The following is a 17,118-nucleotide window of genomic DNA, read 5'->3' as shown; positions in this document are numbered from 1 at the left end:
CAATGCACTGCTGTTTATTTTTCTTTCATGCCACCACGTCAGTCGTCTCTCTCACAGAGGCCTCTTTCCATCCATCTGCTCTGTCCTCTGCATTTAACAGCGGATTTTCCATTACACTGTTAATGATACCACCCTTGCTTTTAATTTCACTGAAACTCATATTGACTTTTCTATATGCTGAATCAGTCATTTCGACACTGATTTGTTTTTCAATATCTTCACATTTCTCATGTAGCAATTTCGCCTTAGCTTCCATTCACTTCCAGTTTATTTAATTCCTAAGTGACTTGTAGCTCTGTATTGCTGAATATCTCCAAACATTTTTGTACTTCCTTCTTTCGTCGATCAACTGATGTAGTTCTTCTGTTACTCATGGCTTCTTCGCATTTAGCCTCCTTGTACCTAAGTTTCTCTCTCCAACTTCTGTAATGGCACCTTTTAGAGACGTCTATTCCTTTTAAACTGAACTGCATTGACTATCGCAGTATCTATAACTTCAGAGAACTTAAAGCTTGTCTCTTCATTCCTTAGTACTTCCCTAGCCCATTTCTTTGTCCACTAATTCTTTGTAACTAGTCTCTTAAACTTCATCCTACTCTTCATCACTACTAAAGGTGTGATCTGGGTCTGTATCTGCCCCTGGGTAAGCATTACAGTCTGACATCTGATTTCGTAACTTTTGCTTGACCATGATGTAATCTAACTGAAATCTTCTCGTATGTGCCGACCTTTACCAAGTATAGCTCCTCCTTTGTGATCCTTGTACAGGATATTGGCTATTACTACCCGAAATTTATTGTAGAACTGAATTAGTCTTTCTCGTCTCTCATTTCTACTACCAAGTCCATATTTTCCCGAAATTCTTTCTTCTGATCCCTCTCTACAACCGCATTCCAGTCCCTTTTTATTTACCTTTACGTACTGAATGACCCATTCAGTATCCTCACGAACTTTCTGTATCTCTTCATCTTCTGCAGCGTCGGCAGGTATACCTCAACTATTGTTGTCGGTGTTGGTTTGCTGTCGATTCTGGTAAGAACCACCCGATCATTGAACTGTTCATAGTATATCACTCTCTCTTCTACTTTCCTATTCATAACGAAACCTACTCCCATTATACTATTCTCTGCTGCTGCTGAATTTACCAGATACTCTCCCGACCACAAATCCTTGTCTTATTTCCATTTCACTTCACTTACCCGCACTGTATCTGCTTTCAGATTTTCTAGCTTTCCTATCACGTCCAAGCTTCTGACATTACACGCACCGACTCACAGAATGTTATCGTTTCGTTGGTTATTCAATATTTTTCTCTTGGTCACCTCCCCCTTGGCAGTCACTCCCTGCTCCCTGGAGGTGCGAATTGTGGGCTAGTCCAGAATCTTTTGCCAATGAAATGATCATCACCACACTTTTCCAATTACAAGGCTACATATTATGTGCCTTTAATGCCACAGTTTCCATTGCCTCTTGCATCTTCATGCCTTTGATAGTTGCCGATTCTTCCACTGTTGGGGGCATTTTCCCACTCCAAGGTCAGTAGAGGGTCTGGAACTTCTGTTCACTCTCCGCCCTCTCTGACAAGGCCGTTGGCAGAATGGTGGCGACTTCTTAGGCCGGAAGACTTCCGCTGCCATTGCTGATGACTTTTGCTCAGAATTTATGCAGTGGCTGTGTTATTACACAGGATCTAGGACGTTTTGATTACTAATCAAAGACGCTACCCCTAGACCAAGCATTATTAGGTAACTAAATGCATGTGAGTGGCAGAAAGATTTGAGTGTGCGCACACAACTTCATTCTCTTACCCTCCCCCCCCCCCATCCGGCTCCCTTAAAGGAAAACCGAGGAAGGGGGGAGGGTGATGATGAGAGGATCGAAAAATACCAGCACTAACTTTGACCTAACTTAAATGCGCCCTTAGCTGTGAGTTAGTGGTTCTCTCCTGAACAAGGAAACTGACTGGATAGATAACCTTGGTAATGTCGTATGTGCTGTCAAAGCTAGGGAGCATCCTACCAGTAACCTTCCGGCCCACCTTACTCTGAACTCAGAAATTATTTTAGAAAACAACATCACGGTCCTTCAGCGAAGCAGGGCTCCAGCCCCCGTTATATCACCTACCTCCTCACCAGTGCGCGAAGCGAATATTACTCCTAGCTGCTTCCCACTTCTCCTTGAGGACCTTGGGTTTAATATCCTCAGGAAGGAGGTCATTTATTGACCACAAGTTTGATGCAGGTGATTGAACCAAAAGCGGAAACGTGTAGTTTTCTGGGCTTCACACGCAGCTGTATGAAATGTGAAATTACGAGTAAGCCAGTTGATCGACTAGTTGCACCCCACCTGAGAATGGACATGGAAAACAATAATGACTGATTGCATGATACAATTAACTCATGCAGCAAACGATGGCTGCATATACTTTGATGGCTGTGATGGGAGTTATCGCACTAATAGTACTAAACCTACTGCTTACCCGGGACAAAAAAGATGAACGTATTATTACTCACGAAACCATGTGTGGATCAGACACGGAAGATATTCGGTACTAGTACTGTATGGTAACCCTGGTTGTCATGGACTTACTGGAGAGCAGCCAAACAAAGTAAATGCGTCAACTAGCACAAATATGTATTGGTTATCGTGTTCAGTATGGAGTGGATACCCCAGGTAGCCGATAAACAGTTTATCCACAGGCTGCTCTTTCTGGCTGGAATGCAGACTACACCTGCGGGTATTAGAGTTACTTTTATCTTTTCTGAATTATTGGCACTGGCTGACTAACTTTCTTACGTCAACTTTTAAACTCAACCACGATAAAGACTGATGGTTTTCAAGAGCCCAGATGTTTCCCACACAGAGATTAGTGAAAGTGTTAAGTACCACTGGAACGGATTTCTGTGGAAGACAAAAGTTTACATTCCCATCATAGCGGTTACAGTAACACTAGAGGCTATTATTGATGGAATATCGCAGTACTTGTTGCCCATCCATAGGCTGTTGCTTTGAATTACCTAATTGAGCATATTCATCGTGGGAAATTCTAACTGCTGAGTGGAAAATCCTGTCTTTTCGCGTCAAACCTGTTTATCCATGCCCAGCCGAAATAGTTCATGATCAGGGTGGAACTTAAATTTCTCGAGCCCAAACAAGATAGCCAAGGCCTCCAGGTCACACACAAAGTACTTAAGTTCGGTGGATGTTAAGCACCTCAAAGCACAGGCAACCGGCTTCCACTCTCGATCACACTCTTACAGTAACACAGCTGCTATGCCTGAATTAGAGGCAACAGTCTGCTAGATAAACTCGCAGTCGAAATCAGGAACAGCTGGGACTGGAGCACTAGCAGGGACAATTTTCAAGAAGTCGAATGCAGATCCGGAATGCTGGTTCGCTGAAATTTTTCGCCGTTTTGGCGCAACTGATTCACAAGGGTGGCGAGTTGGCCAAAATTAGCGATAAAGTTCCGAAGATACATTCATCATGCACTCAAACCCAGCCATACGCTTCTTTTCTTTAGGCGGAGTTAACAGATAGGTAGCTTCATTGGCATCCTGATTGACCCTGATCCCGTAAGTCTACAAAGGGACACGATGAGCCCCATAAACGAAATCTGTCAGTGGCCCAAATTTGCCTTCGAAGATTACAAAAATATTCATATGTGTGTGAAATCTTATGGGACTCAACTGCTAAGGTCATCAGTCCCTAAGCTTACACACTACTTAACCTAAATTATCCTAAGGACGAACACACACACACCTATGCCCGAAGGAGGACTCGAACCTCCGAAGACTACAGAGTCAGTTTGCTTTCGCGTAAACGGTTCTACGGCTGGCGTAAATAATCAAGACGTTCAACAAGGTTCTTGCTTTTCATTACAACATCATATAGATCACGGTAAGTACATTTAAATTTGATCTAGCCAATTCAGAGTCTAGCAAATAAGACAACACAACCGCCCCAATGGTCAACCCAAAAGGGACACGAGTATGTTCAAACAGATTCCAGTCAATGCAAAATGCTGTGAGAAGTTTGACTCTTCGTCAAGTGTCACCTAATGATAGACTTGATTAAATCAAAATATTAAAATACCGAACTCAGGAAATCTACCAGAAACAATTAAGGGACTCAGATAGTGGCGCCTGCTCCAATACTACCTCTTAACTCAGGGAGCAGTCATTAACCACTGGCCCATAATCATCACCATAGGGCTCAGTAACTGTAAAAACTGGTGATGCATAATGGCTATATGCAATAGACCACCCTCCAGAAGTTGATCGATAATCTTACATAGCCCCTTCCTTTTTGGTTGGAGAGAATCTGAATAGAGATTGTCAGAAAGGGACTTAATCGATGCGTTCAGAGACTATCGGTAGGGAGACTGGCAGACAGAGATTTGATTGGTAAGCTTAATTTTGTACTTAATTTTATCTGTGTCCCCTGATTTATTGGTAAGGACGTCAGGACATTCCCCACGTGCTTCAAACAATTGCTGAGCCCCAATTTCGCTCAGATGAGCATTACAAGGAGAAACATTGCCTTCAACATTACACACCACTTGAATAGAGTTATGAGTAGACAGAAAATATCTTTTCTGGGGCTGAAAAATAAAAAGGAAAGTGCTATTTGTATAGCCTAAAATGTGACCCATCTCCTTTCAAAAATCACACGCAAGCATATATCATCTGACGAACCCATAACGGTAGTAACGTATCGGCCATGCCCGCCCACAAGTTCCTAAATTACTTCGGATTTCGCCCAACTCTGGCAAAAACTCGTAATTGATCAAACGACGTTGCTTAGTTACTTCTTGTAAAGGAGGAAGCTTACGAACATCAAGATACTTGCTGTACCACCTATAAAAGAGGAACATTACTGCCCGAGTCAAGTAAAGCACAAAGTGGCTCATAATTTAAGGTGGTACAGAGAAATGGCAAACGAGTTAGAGTCGGCCTTTACGTTATTACAGCCGTCGAGGGAACCCCGGCACATCTTACCGTGAGTCACTATCCGATGGCGTCAGCTCCATTTAGCACTAGCATTGTGTTTTTGGGGGGTCCTGCACTAGATGATCTGATTGAGTACCCTTAAAACATGTGCTACTGTCACATGCCACTTGGTGTGACTTAGCATCAGGGGTTTTGTTGTTAACAACAAGGAGCTCCGACATATAGTTACGAACACCGTACTTTTCGACCCTAAACTGGATGTTTTCTATGCTCTCCACTACTTCATCGAGCTTGGCAAAGGTCTGTGGTTTATTAGTGAACAGAATACGTGACCGTTCTTCTGGACGCGTACCTTCTGGAATATTACATAGTGCCTCCAGTTCGGTAACCCTAAGGCAGACAGTTGACACACCAACCCAAACATCATCAATATATCAAACGACGATATTTAATAGAATGATAGAACTTCATAAAAATATTGATATGCCAACTCATTTTTAATTCCACCTGATAAATTTTCGTCTGCCAACTTTTTACGTAAGTTACCATAGACTTGTTGTCATCAAGGGCTTCAGCTGCAGTTCTGTTCAGTTTACCACAGGTTAATGGGCAAATAATTTGACATATGATTGAATGGGTAATTTGCAGAAATTAAGCCCATATTTGGAAACGAATTGCTCACTACAAAAGTTGTACATGTTCACAGCTTGTCTCTATTGACAACTTATCACTGCCCTGCACCATTCTCAAAGATTGATTAGGTAATTTGTTAAACAGGTTTCACTTTCCTTCACAATTCCTATCCAAGGTACCTACCACCTCACTGCAAGAAGTTTGATCAGGAGAAAAACCATCTTCTTTATAACGATCAGAAATATCTAATCAGCTCAGCAAACTGGCATAAAATTGTAACTGAATGATTTTACTGAGCATTTCTTCAATAAGAGGGACTTGCTTAGAATCAGTATTTATCATACTTAAATCCTTAATGCAGTTACACAAATGGTTCAGATGTGCCTGAATCCTAAAGACATGCAAACCCAAAGATACTGTACCCTGCACATCAGCGCATGTGTCACCTATCTCGTGAATGTCGTTGGCTGTAATGTTGACGAAGTGATTCAGTGCACTGAGCAGGCGTTGAGTTAAGTCGGCTGTGCAGGTAGACCACATTCCAAGAGCTCATATTGGTGTTGATGTTTAGTCAGGTAGGATATCTCCAGCAGAGCTAGTCTGTCAGTAGCCGGTTCCACTTTTATAATCACCTGAAGTCAACAAAAGAAGCAATACATTTTGCGCATACAAAACCTTATTACCTACTAAAACTTATTAATCCGTGTATAATGACAGTACAATTTTTCACTCAGGCACATTCTTATTACCCGTTGCTGATTTATGTTCAGGACATATATCACAGTAACAGGCACTAATGTAAACCAGACTAGCTTATGTCAGTAACACCAAACAAAAGTCAATAGCTGAAGCAGAGGGGTCTTAACGCACAGCAGTGGACACTTTATCACACACAACATATGGTGTTCACCGTTTATTCCTGGGTTGCACCTGGGAGAATTAAGGACAGTGTATATGACCACCTCCACCAGCCAAGGCAGGAAGAAACACGCCTAGTCGAACTCCTAAAGTATTAGCCGCTACCACAAAGGCAGTGAGAGTCAGCGACTCGCTACTACGGATAGGCCTTCTTCCCAAAGTAAACATCCACCATCCAAATGCGATGAGTAGACCTGTACAGCTAACAAGCTCAGCGTGTGATCCCGCACTTAGAGTCAACACCCAGCAGACCTCTAATATGAGCTGTGCACCACAAGGGAGTCACCTACCGAGACACTTGATGAGTGTGTAGCCTAATATAGCTTTTGTACCTAGATGAAGCTGAGTATAATCACACAACCTACCGACACAACAGAGAAGCCATTGATAGGTAACGAAACCCAAAGAAGTCCAGTAAATGAAAGAATCGATATGAGTATATGTACACGGCTTACTAATATTATTCCAGAGGTGAAATAGTTCTCCAGTGCATAAAACGGTGGTCTATCCAGATACAGAGAACCTACTGAAATGCAAATGTGACAGCGGAGTATTTAATAGCCTATCTGTTACATTGTTACTCCACTTCACTTCAGTAATCAGTAAGTGAAATCGAATTTAGTAGAAGTGTTATCAAAAAGCAGTTACAAGTTGTAAACTACTTTTAAAAAGAAGTAAACAAAAACTAACGCAAAGACCCAGTTTCAAGGCAGATAAAATTGTCAAGAGGAATTAAAGAATCTTACATAATTTCCAAATATCACTCATTCCGTAATAGAAGACCTCCTTCCATTTTAAGGTATAAGATTGTACATGACTTACTGAAGCACTACTTCGCTGAGAAATTTTTATATAACTAGCTTTAAAAACATATACTATTACTCGCCATAGATTTCTGTAAGTGAAGAATTAACAAATATCATATATTCCACGTTAGACGACCTCGGTCCATTTTAATGTGTAAGGCGGTGCATAAGCGATGAAGTGTGGCTTAACGGAGGACTTGTTATAGAACTTGTTTTAATAGTATATAGCGTTTTAGTGGTCTAAAGTGCGCAATCCAGCACGTGATTCTAAAAGCGGCCAATAGACTGAAACACCGACCAAGAAATATCGTGTGATCCTCGAGATAGAACTGTTTTCCCTACTTAAGAAAGGAAATTTAACGTGTTTCACACCGTGTCCACTGATGCCATGGGTCCAGTGCTGCAGAGCCTGGCTCTAATCACATAAATAAACAGTGGCTCTTGTTTTGGACTATGGTACACGGCTCACTGGTTTCACTCGAAACTGATGTATGACGAGTAGCCTTGATACAAAGTGTAAGAAAGTCGTGGGATCGTTTAATACTTCACACCAGCGTGTCAGCAGCACGTATCTACTCACAAGCCTGAACACAATCTCCTACTGGTACCCTACATATTAACCCAGTGGCTTATAGACCCAGCTCACAGCCGGTCGAGGGTTTCAAGTCCAATATTACATATAGCGGCTGTGAGAGGAGCTTCTTCTTAGTGTTTCTTCTTCTCTGTTTATACTTGGCATGATATATTGTATACTACTGGAAAGCCGAGAAATCAATCTGTTTAGTGATGTACATACTACTCGATTTCTTTGAATATTTAGCGAGCTAAAAGCAATCGTTCTCAGGTTTTGTTAGGTTTATCCCACCTAATCTCATTAAGAAAACACTCTTGAGAAATTGTGTAGTGTGCAAACTAACGAAGCAAATTAATATACGTCATGATTATGAGAAATGTCAGATGGCGTTGGACATTCCTACACCAACAAAAACTCCTAAAACAGCGTTATCTTCAATCCTCATCACTTCAATAAATAATAAGAACAGATTTATAAAGAATTCCTACAAAATGTGCTGGCTTTAATAATTGAAACAGTAAATACAGAGTCGACTGTTGAGAAAAATGTTAGTAAGTAAATGGGTTAACTGTAGTCCATCGAGTGAAGGGTGAAGATGCTGTTGCTCGAGTTCAGTAGCGCAAATGACTGTTACTGTCTGCACGTGGTGAATATGTCGATGCTGAAATGCGGTTTTTTGTTTATAGTCTAGAATGGTTGCGTTTATCAGGGTATGTTGACTATCAGATCAAGATACTGCAGAGACTGAATAACTAACATACAGACCTACTGTTATTTCATGCACGAAAATCAAGAACAAACAGTGACAATGCATCTTTGACATTACACCATCCGGTCGAAGGTATCTGGACAATTATTAGTCGACATTGATATTGCGTGTGTCCACCGTTCGGCTTTATGAGGATTTCAGCTCCGCTGGAAAGACTTCCACTAAGCATCTTAATGTCTGTGGGGACTTGGCAGCCCGTTCTTCCTCAACAGCAGAAACAAGAGACGGTAGTGATTTTGGATGGAGGGATGTGGGACGAAGTCGACGTTCTTACTAATCTCGCAGCTGTTCCTGTAGGTTCGGATAGGGATCTGGGCACGGCAGTTACTCTCAGGAAAGTTATCGTCCACAAACCATTTCCTCACAGATGATGCTTTACCACAGGTGAACTGCCATGCTGGCGTTAACAATCAACATCTCTAAACTGATCCTCTCCCGTCTGCAGGACATATGCTCTATAACTGGTTCATATCCTTCCACATTTGCATTATCTTAATCGCAATAATGCCAACGGCCTTACCGCAGTGGTAACACCGGTTCCCGTAGATCACCAAAGTTAAGCGCTGTCTGGCTGGGCTAGCACTTGGATGGGTGACCGTCCGATCTGCCAAGCGCTGTTGACACGTTGGCTGCTCTCAACCCTTGTGAGGCCAACTGAGGAGATACTTGACTGAGAAGCAGTGGTTCCCGTCACGAAGACTGACAACGTGCGGGAGAGCGGTGTGTTGACCACATGCCCCTCCGTATTCGCATCCAGTGATGCCACTGGGCTGAGAGGATGACACGGCAGCCGGTCGATGCCGTTGGGCCTTTGAAGGCCTGTTCGGACGGAGTTTGGTTTACTTTTAAGCGCAATAATGGGACTACACCCTAATCACTGACAACGACCCCATACCATACCACCACTTCCTCCACTATTCGCGACCGAGCGAGGTGGCGCAGTGGTTAGCACACTGGACTCGCATTCGGGAGGACGACGGTTCAATCCCGTCTCCGGCCATCCTGATTTAGGTTTTCCGTGATTTCCCTAAATCGCTTCAGGCAAATGCCGGGATGGTTCCTTTGAAAGGGCACGGCCGATTTCCTTCCCCATCCTTTCCTCACCCGAGCTTGCGCTCCGTCTCTAATGACCTCGTTGTCGACGGGACGTTAAACACTAATCTCCTCCTCCACTATTCGCACTACACATGTGGCAGGTAACGTTCTCAAGGCGTTCGCCAAACCGAGACCTTTACATCGGATTACCACAGGGTATAGGGAGATACATCAATCCAAATCATTCGTTTCCAGTCATCCACAGTGCAGTGGCGTCGCTCAGCGTTGACATGAGAAATGTGTGACTTATGAGCTGCTCGATCATTGTATCTTATTATTTTTGGCTCCCTACGTGTCATCATTGTGCCAGATGGACTGCTGGTAGCACTCTGGTCTCTTTCCATCAATACTTGAGGTTCGCTCGGTCTTGATTTAGATGTAGTTGTTCCTTGGATTACCACTTCATAGTGACGTAACCAAAAGTCAACCTGGGAAGCTTTAGATGGGCTGAAATGTCTCCGATGGATTGTTAATCAGTGGCACCCCATGACTATTCTACATTCGAGGTCACTAAACTCTCCTGTTGTCGTTGCTTCTCTACTGACAACTGAGCACTCCTCACCCCTTCTTATACTGTCGGCTCCACCTCTCAAGTCACCTTGTCATCAGTTCCTCATTACATGTCGGTTTCTGGATACTTTTGATCAGATAGTGCATAACGAGAGCATTTCACACTGTCAAAAGTACTTCGTGGGAAACTATCTTAGACGTTGAGGTTGTGTGCATTTACTGACATTCCAGGCTTGAGAGGTAAATAGTGCATCATTTTTCTCGGAGCTCTACCCAAAGCCGCTACTTCAAAACCGCTATGCCACTTGTCAGAGTCAAAGACATGAGTTCCACCTTATGCGAAGAACCGAAGATGCATCCTCGGCATTGGCTCTTGTGCAACGATGGACACAGTACTTGCATCACACGTAAATCACCCTGCATTTTGCACTGCAGTCGTAGGAAAAAAGTACAATAGTATCAGTTACGTGGTTTCGCAGTTAAATAAAAACAAAAGAAAAATTAATTGAGAAAAGTGATCAGTTTTTTGCGATGTTCCGAAATGTGCTGCAGAACTGAAGTGAGCTATGGAGTGAAATGTGAGCTACGAGAAACGACATTGGAAGATGGCGTATCCTCTGTTGTTTAGACGTCATTTGCAGACGAAGGCACAGTAGTTCGTCTTACGATGCATCACGAAAGTAATTTACGCTTCCAGAAGGGTAAACGTCAGCAATATATTAGAGGCCCCTCTGAGTTCTCTGAACAAGGTTTCCACCAACATGGTACCTAACATGAGGCCTACTATGTTGCATGCAAACTACAAAACGTGGGCATTGTGTGTTGGCTACTTCAGAAAACTGAGAAGAGAAATAATAAATAAAGCTGTTAGATAAGATAACACATAAAAAAACGCATACCGTCGTATATGATATTACTTTTTGTCGTCACTGTAAATTGCTGTTCCAGTTTTACGATCGATTATTGAAGGAACTCTGCAGACCTATTTGGTTATCATTACCTGACTGGCGTTACCCACTAACTCTCTTCCTGCAGAAGTATCATTACGTTTATGACGTCCTACTTCATGTAGAATAGTGGACCCTGTCATGATGAAAATTAATAGTTATGTTATAGGCGATTTTCATCAGAATTAAACTTTGTCCGAAATCCTTCACACCTCGTGAATCATAAATATAATTTAAGCCCCTCTATCTCTTTACAGGAACACACTGTAAATTATTATCCAAGTATTAGAAGTTACTAATTAATAACTTACTCACCAAAGAAAATATTGCATTTCAAGTTAGTTACGCGTCCTGTAATTTGGACAAATAATCGTATCAAAATAGGTTTATGCAACAAACAAGACTTCAAAAATGCATCCAGTCATAAGATTTTCGGGTTTGTCCTAAATGCCAACTGCTGGAATGATTCTTTTGATTAGGATATGGCTATTTTCCCTATTTGTCTTTCTCATTGTTGCATTTGTCCTCTGTCTTCAGTGACTTCATCATCGATGAGATGCTAAACCATAACCTTCCGTCCTACCTTCCTTTCCACAACCTACTTCTCTCACTTTGTTAACAATGCGGTCTTTACCCCCATTCATGTAACTGGAAGCATTTGTGTGATATATCTAATTCTACATAAATACTCCGCTAGCCATTAAGCAGTGTGTGTCGAGGGCACTGTTCGCACCAATGTCATATTTCCCGCCCCCCCCCCCCCCCCCCACTCTGTTCCACTCGCGGATCACGCGAGGGAAAAACGACTGTCTGAATGCCTCACTACGAGCTCTAATTTCCCTTACCTTTGAATGGTGATCACTGCGCGATTTGAAAGTTGGTGGTAATAATATATGCTCTACATGCTCAATATATTAGTCAATAAGAATAAAAGACTCTTCAGAAAGAAGTTAGTCAATATAGTGGGGTGGCCTGGCTTTTATTTTATTTTATTTTTTAAGTCCATACCTTAATCCATCGGCAGTTGTACATGCAAACTGACAATGAACAATGTACCAAAGTTTAAATCTGTTAGTATTGGTGTAAAACTTGAACAAATACGTTTCCTAATTTGTTCTATTTCTGAGCTGGCCTATTCTGATGATAGATACGGCCGAATGCATTAATTAAGGTGTATCATTTGAAAGGTAAAAATGGTGATCAAGAAAGGCAATTATATAGACTATGGTGCATGTTCATAAAGTAAATGTACAATATTTCTATGCTTTTTTAGAAAAAAGTGCTTCGAAAAAGGATTACTGCGTATTGCTGACAGACTTGGTAAGCTGTGGCACAAGCTTCCTTATGCCCTCCTCGAATACCTCTCCTGCCAGCTGCTTCCCCCACTTCAGAACGTCTTTCAGTACCTGCTCATAGTCTGAAAACTGAATTCCATTCATGTAATAATCTGAAGGCACCTAGTCAAGAGAACATGAGGAAAGTTTCAAAACATCCCAACCAGATGACTGCAAGAGCGCTTTCGTGACTGAGGCTGTGTGAAGACGGGCATTGTCGAGCAACGGGCACACTTCTCTCGTCAGCATTCCCCTCCATTTGTTTCGAGTACTCCTTTTTGAGTCTTTTAGGAGTCTCACAATATCGTTGTGCATTAATGGTCTCCTCTTGAGACTTAAGTTCGACCAAAATGATGTCTTTTCGGTCTCACAACAGTGAGGTCATGATTTTGTTTATCCGAAATTGTGGTTTTGAATTTTTTGGCGGATGGTTAGTTGGTCTGACGCTAGAGTGACAAATGTCTTTTTGTCTGAGACATGTAACGAGCCACCCACGTTTCGTCTACAGTCGCGGTAGAGATTGGTAAACCCTCCCCTTCCAGTTAACGTTGCTTAAGAATCTCGCGGGCGTTGTTGTTGTTGTTGTGGTCTTCAGTCCTGAGACTGGTTTGATGCAGCTCTCCATGCTACTCCATCCTGTGCAAGCCTCTTCATCTCCCAGTATCTACTGCAACCAACATCCTTCTGAATCTGCTTAGTGTATTCGTCTCTTGGTCTCCCCCTACGATTTTTACCCTCCACACTGCCCTCCAATACTAAACTGGTGATCCCTTGATGCCTCAGAGCATGTCCTACCAACCGATCCCTTCTTCTAGTCAAGCTGTGCCACAAACTTCTCTTCTCCCCAATCCTATTCAACACTTCCTCATTAGTTATGTGATCTACCCATCTAATCTTTAGCATTCTTTTGTAGCACCACATTGCGAAAGATTCTGTTCTCTTCTTGTCCAAAATATTTATCGTCTATGTTTCACTTCCATACATGGCTACACTCCATACAAATACTTTCAGAAACGTATTCCCGACATTTAAATCTATACTCGATGTTAACAAATTTCTCTTCTTCAGAAATGCTTTCCTTGCCATAGCCAGTCTACATTTTATATACTCTCTATTTCAACCATCATCAGTTATTTTGCTCCCCAAATAGCAAAACTCCTTTACTACTGTAAGTGTCTCATTTCCTAATCTAATACCCTCAGAATCACCCGACTTAATTCGACTACATTCCATTATCCTCTTTTTGCTTTTGTTGATGTTCATCTTATATCCTCCTTTCAAGACACTATCCATTCCGTTCAACTGCTCTTCCAAGTCCTTTGCTGTCTCTGACAGAATTACAATTTCATCGGTAAACCTCAAAGTTTTTATTACTTCTCCATGGATTTTAATACCTACTCCGAATTTTTCTTTTGTTTCCTTCACTGCTTGCTCAATATACAGATTGAATAACATCAGGGAGAGGCTGCAACCCTGTCCTCACTCCCTTCCCAACCACTGCTTCCCTTTCATACCCCTCGACTCTTATAACTGCCATCTGCTTTCTGTACATGAGCAGATTTTTCTTGTACTGCTCTGTCAGCTGTTCTGACAGCCATCTTACGCAGTGCTTAGGATATCACTACGTTTGTTAGTGTGTTGTAGAAGAGAGTTCTGAAGAGTTGTGCAAACATTACGGAAATTTCAGTCACTGTCAATCGGCGGTCTTCACAAACAGTTTCCTGGATATTTTGCACCAATTAATCAAACTGGTAAGTCTTCCAGTCCTCTGTTCGTCATGAACAAATATAACCCCTCCAGTAAACATCCTATACCACGTAAACACACTGGTTCTGTTCATGACACCTTCCTCGAAAACCGGTTTGATTCGCGAAAAGAATTCTGCAGATGTTATCCATTCTGTGAGGAGGAAGAGAATCGCAGCATGTGGCTCGCACTCGGCGGGGTTACTTCCAACATCTTCCATGCAACTGGACACTACAACGTTAGTTCACGTTCTACCATGTTCCTGCATCCTGAAATGCTCGGTCTAGTACGGGGGTCCCCCATCCTCTACCACTCAGTGTTGAAAAACCTCCAAAAAAAAAAAAAAAAAAAAACGAAAAAGCAGCCCATTATGGTCACAGCACACTTACTTTCTTTCTGAACATGCTCCATAGTAACAATGATCACTGACTCACATTATGATTTTATATAGTTTATGGACAGAAAGGAATTAGTAAAACAGGGCAAGTATCTTTCGACAAACGTACTTGTGAATGGAAATTCGCGGGTATCTATTAGGTATGGGATGTTGTTGCCTTCCAAGTATATATTGTAAGGAAGATGAATTTCTGTGTTCTCCAGGTGCCAGTGAACTTCCTGCAGCGAATGTCGAGTTCGCTGCGCCGCCTGTACCTGGGCTACAACCTGCTGTCGGGCCTGGAGGCGCGCGCGCTGGGCCCGCTGCAGCACCTGGAGGAGCTGTCGCTGCCGCACAACAGAATCCTGTCGCTGGCCGCGCAGGCGTTCACCGGCTCCGGCGACTCCCTGCAGCTGCTGGACCTGTCGCACAACCACGTGGAGACGCTGCAGCTGCGCCAGTTCCACGGGCTGCCGCGGCTGCGAGTGCTCGACCTTTCGCACAACCACATCCGGTCGGTGCCGCGCGACGCCTTCCGCGGGACTCAGCTGGAGCGGCTGGACCTGTCGCACAACCAGCTGGTCGTGATGCCCAGCGGCGCGCTAGCCGAGGTGGGCGCCACGCTGCGCCGCCTGCGCTTGTCGCACAACCAGCTGGAGCACCTGGACAGCAGCATGTTCCCCGAGACAGCGCACCTGGTCGCCCTCTTCCTGGGCCACAACAGGCTCACCATCCTGCCGGACAACGTCTTCTCTGGCATCGATGGGCTGCTCGAACTGAACCTCGCCAACAACTCACTGCGAGCCAATTTTAAGGAGCTGTTCCACTATGTGCAGCGCCTGCGTACGCTCAGCCTCGCCCACACTGGGCTGGAGGAGCTACCTTCCCTGCCTCTGCCACACCTCCTGCGCCTAAATCTGAGTGAAAATTCCATTGGAAAAGATGAAAGGGACGCTCACCTCGATGCAGCTTCAGCAAGAGACCTCACCCGCCTCCGGCAGCTCTCGCTCTCTGGGAATCGCTTGTCTACTGTTCCATCAAGGATATGGCCAATGATGCCTCTTGTGAAGAACATTGACCTCACCAGAAATCCTATAAAGGCTAGTTTATTAGTCTAATAGAATAGACACTTTGTACCACTTGGTTACAGATGAAGTGCAACTACTCACGGAGATCCAGTGTGGGAAGTAATTATCGCATGGCAGTGGAACTTAATAAACGTGCTAATACCTTAACGGGGAACCGAAGTTACGCTGAGAAAAACTTAGTTCAAACTTTGGCTACCAGGTGCAAAACAGGAACTGTACATTGTTTATGATGGTATGTCATCTACACTGTTATCTGACAAGCCATAATGTGAGTGAACAGTATGGATATCAACAAGAGAGGCTGCCCACTTTTCATGAAACTCTTTTATGTGAATGACAGCAGTTACAGTGCTGTATTCAGAGAGTTTCTCCAACAGGAAGATCTTAGGAGAGGCCCGATTTCATTGCAAGGTTTAAAGAAGATGATAATGAAATTCAAAAACACAGGCAAGCTTGGTATGACACCTGGAAAAGGAAGGCGTCCTATCCTGGTGGCAGTTATTGACGAAGTTACTGTTGCCATAACAGCCCTTGCAGCATGTGCCCTCCCTCAGTAATGCCACTACTCATGCAGTGCCACGAAAATAGTCCATCTCATTGTCCCATAGTTTCAGTTGTTTTTATTGCATTCACAGTGCTAGATACGCCACTGGTGACCAAAACTGAACCTAATTTTTTCCAGCGTAAATCAGTTCCGCATAAACGCATTAGCATATCTGCCGACTTCCCCCTCAATATGATAATTTCAGCCCACAACACTCTGTGAAGAGTTGCATTTTCATTATTACCACTCAGTATTTTACTGCTCCCTCCTACTAACTAAAATATATGTTGAAAATATGTGTGCATTTGCATTTAAAATGAGTGATATTCAGCAGAGTATATATTGTTGCTACATAATGCGAATCAGTTCTTCTCGTGCTTCCATCCCCGTCAAGTGGTTGTATATTCGTGACCTTTCGATGGACTGCGCGTTAGACATTGTCAGGTCGTAACTGACTGACATATGTTTACTGAAATTGAACGAAGCGAAACTGAGCAAAAGGGGAGCAGTGACAGAAGAGTCTAATGACTTCGAAAGAATTTTTTTCAAACCGATCTGATTAGTTGTAAAAGGCTTTGGTCTCACTTAAAATTAGTTAGCGGTTTGAAATCATCTTTCCAGTTACTCAGTGACCATAAAGACACCGAAACTGGCGATAGCAGAGAGAAGGCGGAAGTACTGGATTCGGTCTTCCTAAGTTTTTTCACCGGGGAAGATTCTAATGCGGCCCCACCTTTCAATAATCGTATGAACGTCGAAATGGCAGATATTCAAATAACCGATCGTGGAATAGAAGGGAACTACAATCGCTTAGTAGCGGAAACGC

The 17,118-nt window shown here is 43.1% G+C and overlaps 1 protein-coding gene across 1 annotated transcript in view; it reads left to right on the top strand.

Annotated features, from left to right (window-relative positions):
* Nucleotides 1–17,118, top strand: part of LOC126160135 (chaoptin-like) — a 153,756-nt gene that overhangs the window by 112,063 nt on the left and 24,575 nt on the right. Inside the window, exon 7 of the mRNA XM_049916887.1 lies at nt 14,885–15,760. Coding sequence (XP_049772844.1) covers nt 14,885–15,760 — 876 coding nt within the window. The remainder of the gene's footprint in view (nt 1–14,884; nt 15,761–17,118) is intronic.

Source organism: Schistocerca cancellata, chromosome 2, assembly GCF_023864275.1.
Source record: "Schistocerca cancellata isolate TAMUIC-IGC-003103 chromosome 2, iqSchCanc2.1, whole genome shotgun sequence".
Taxonomy (NCBI): domain Eukaryota; kingdom Metazoa; phylum Arthropoda; class Insecta; order Orthoptera; family Acrididae; genus Schistocerca; species Schistocerca cancellata.
This window is presented reverse-complemented; position numbering and strand designations above follow the sequence as displayed.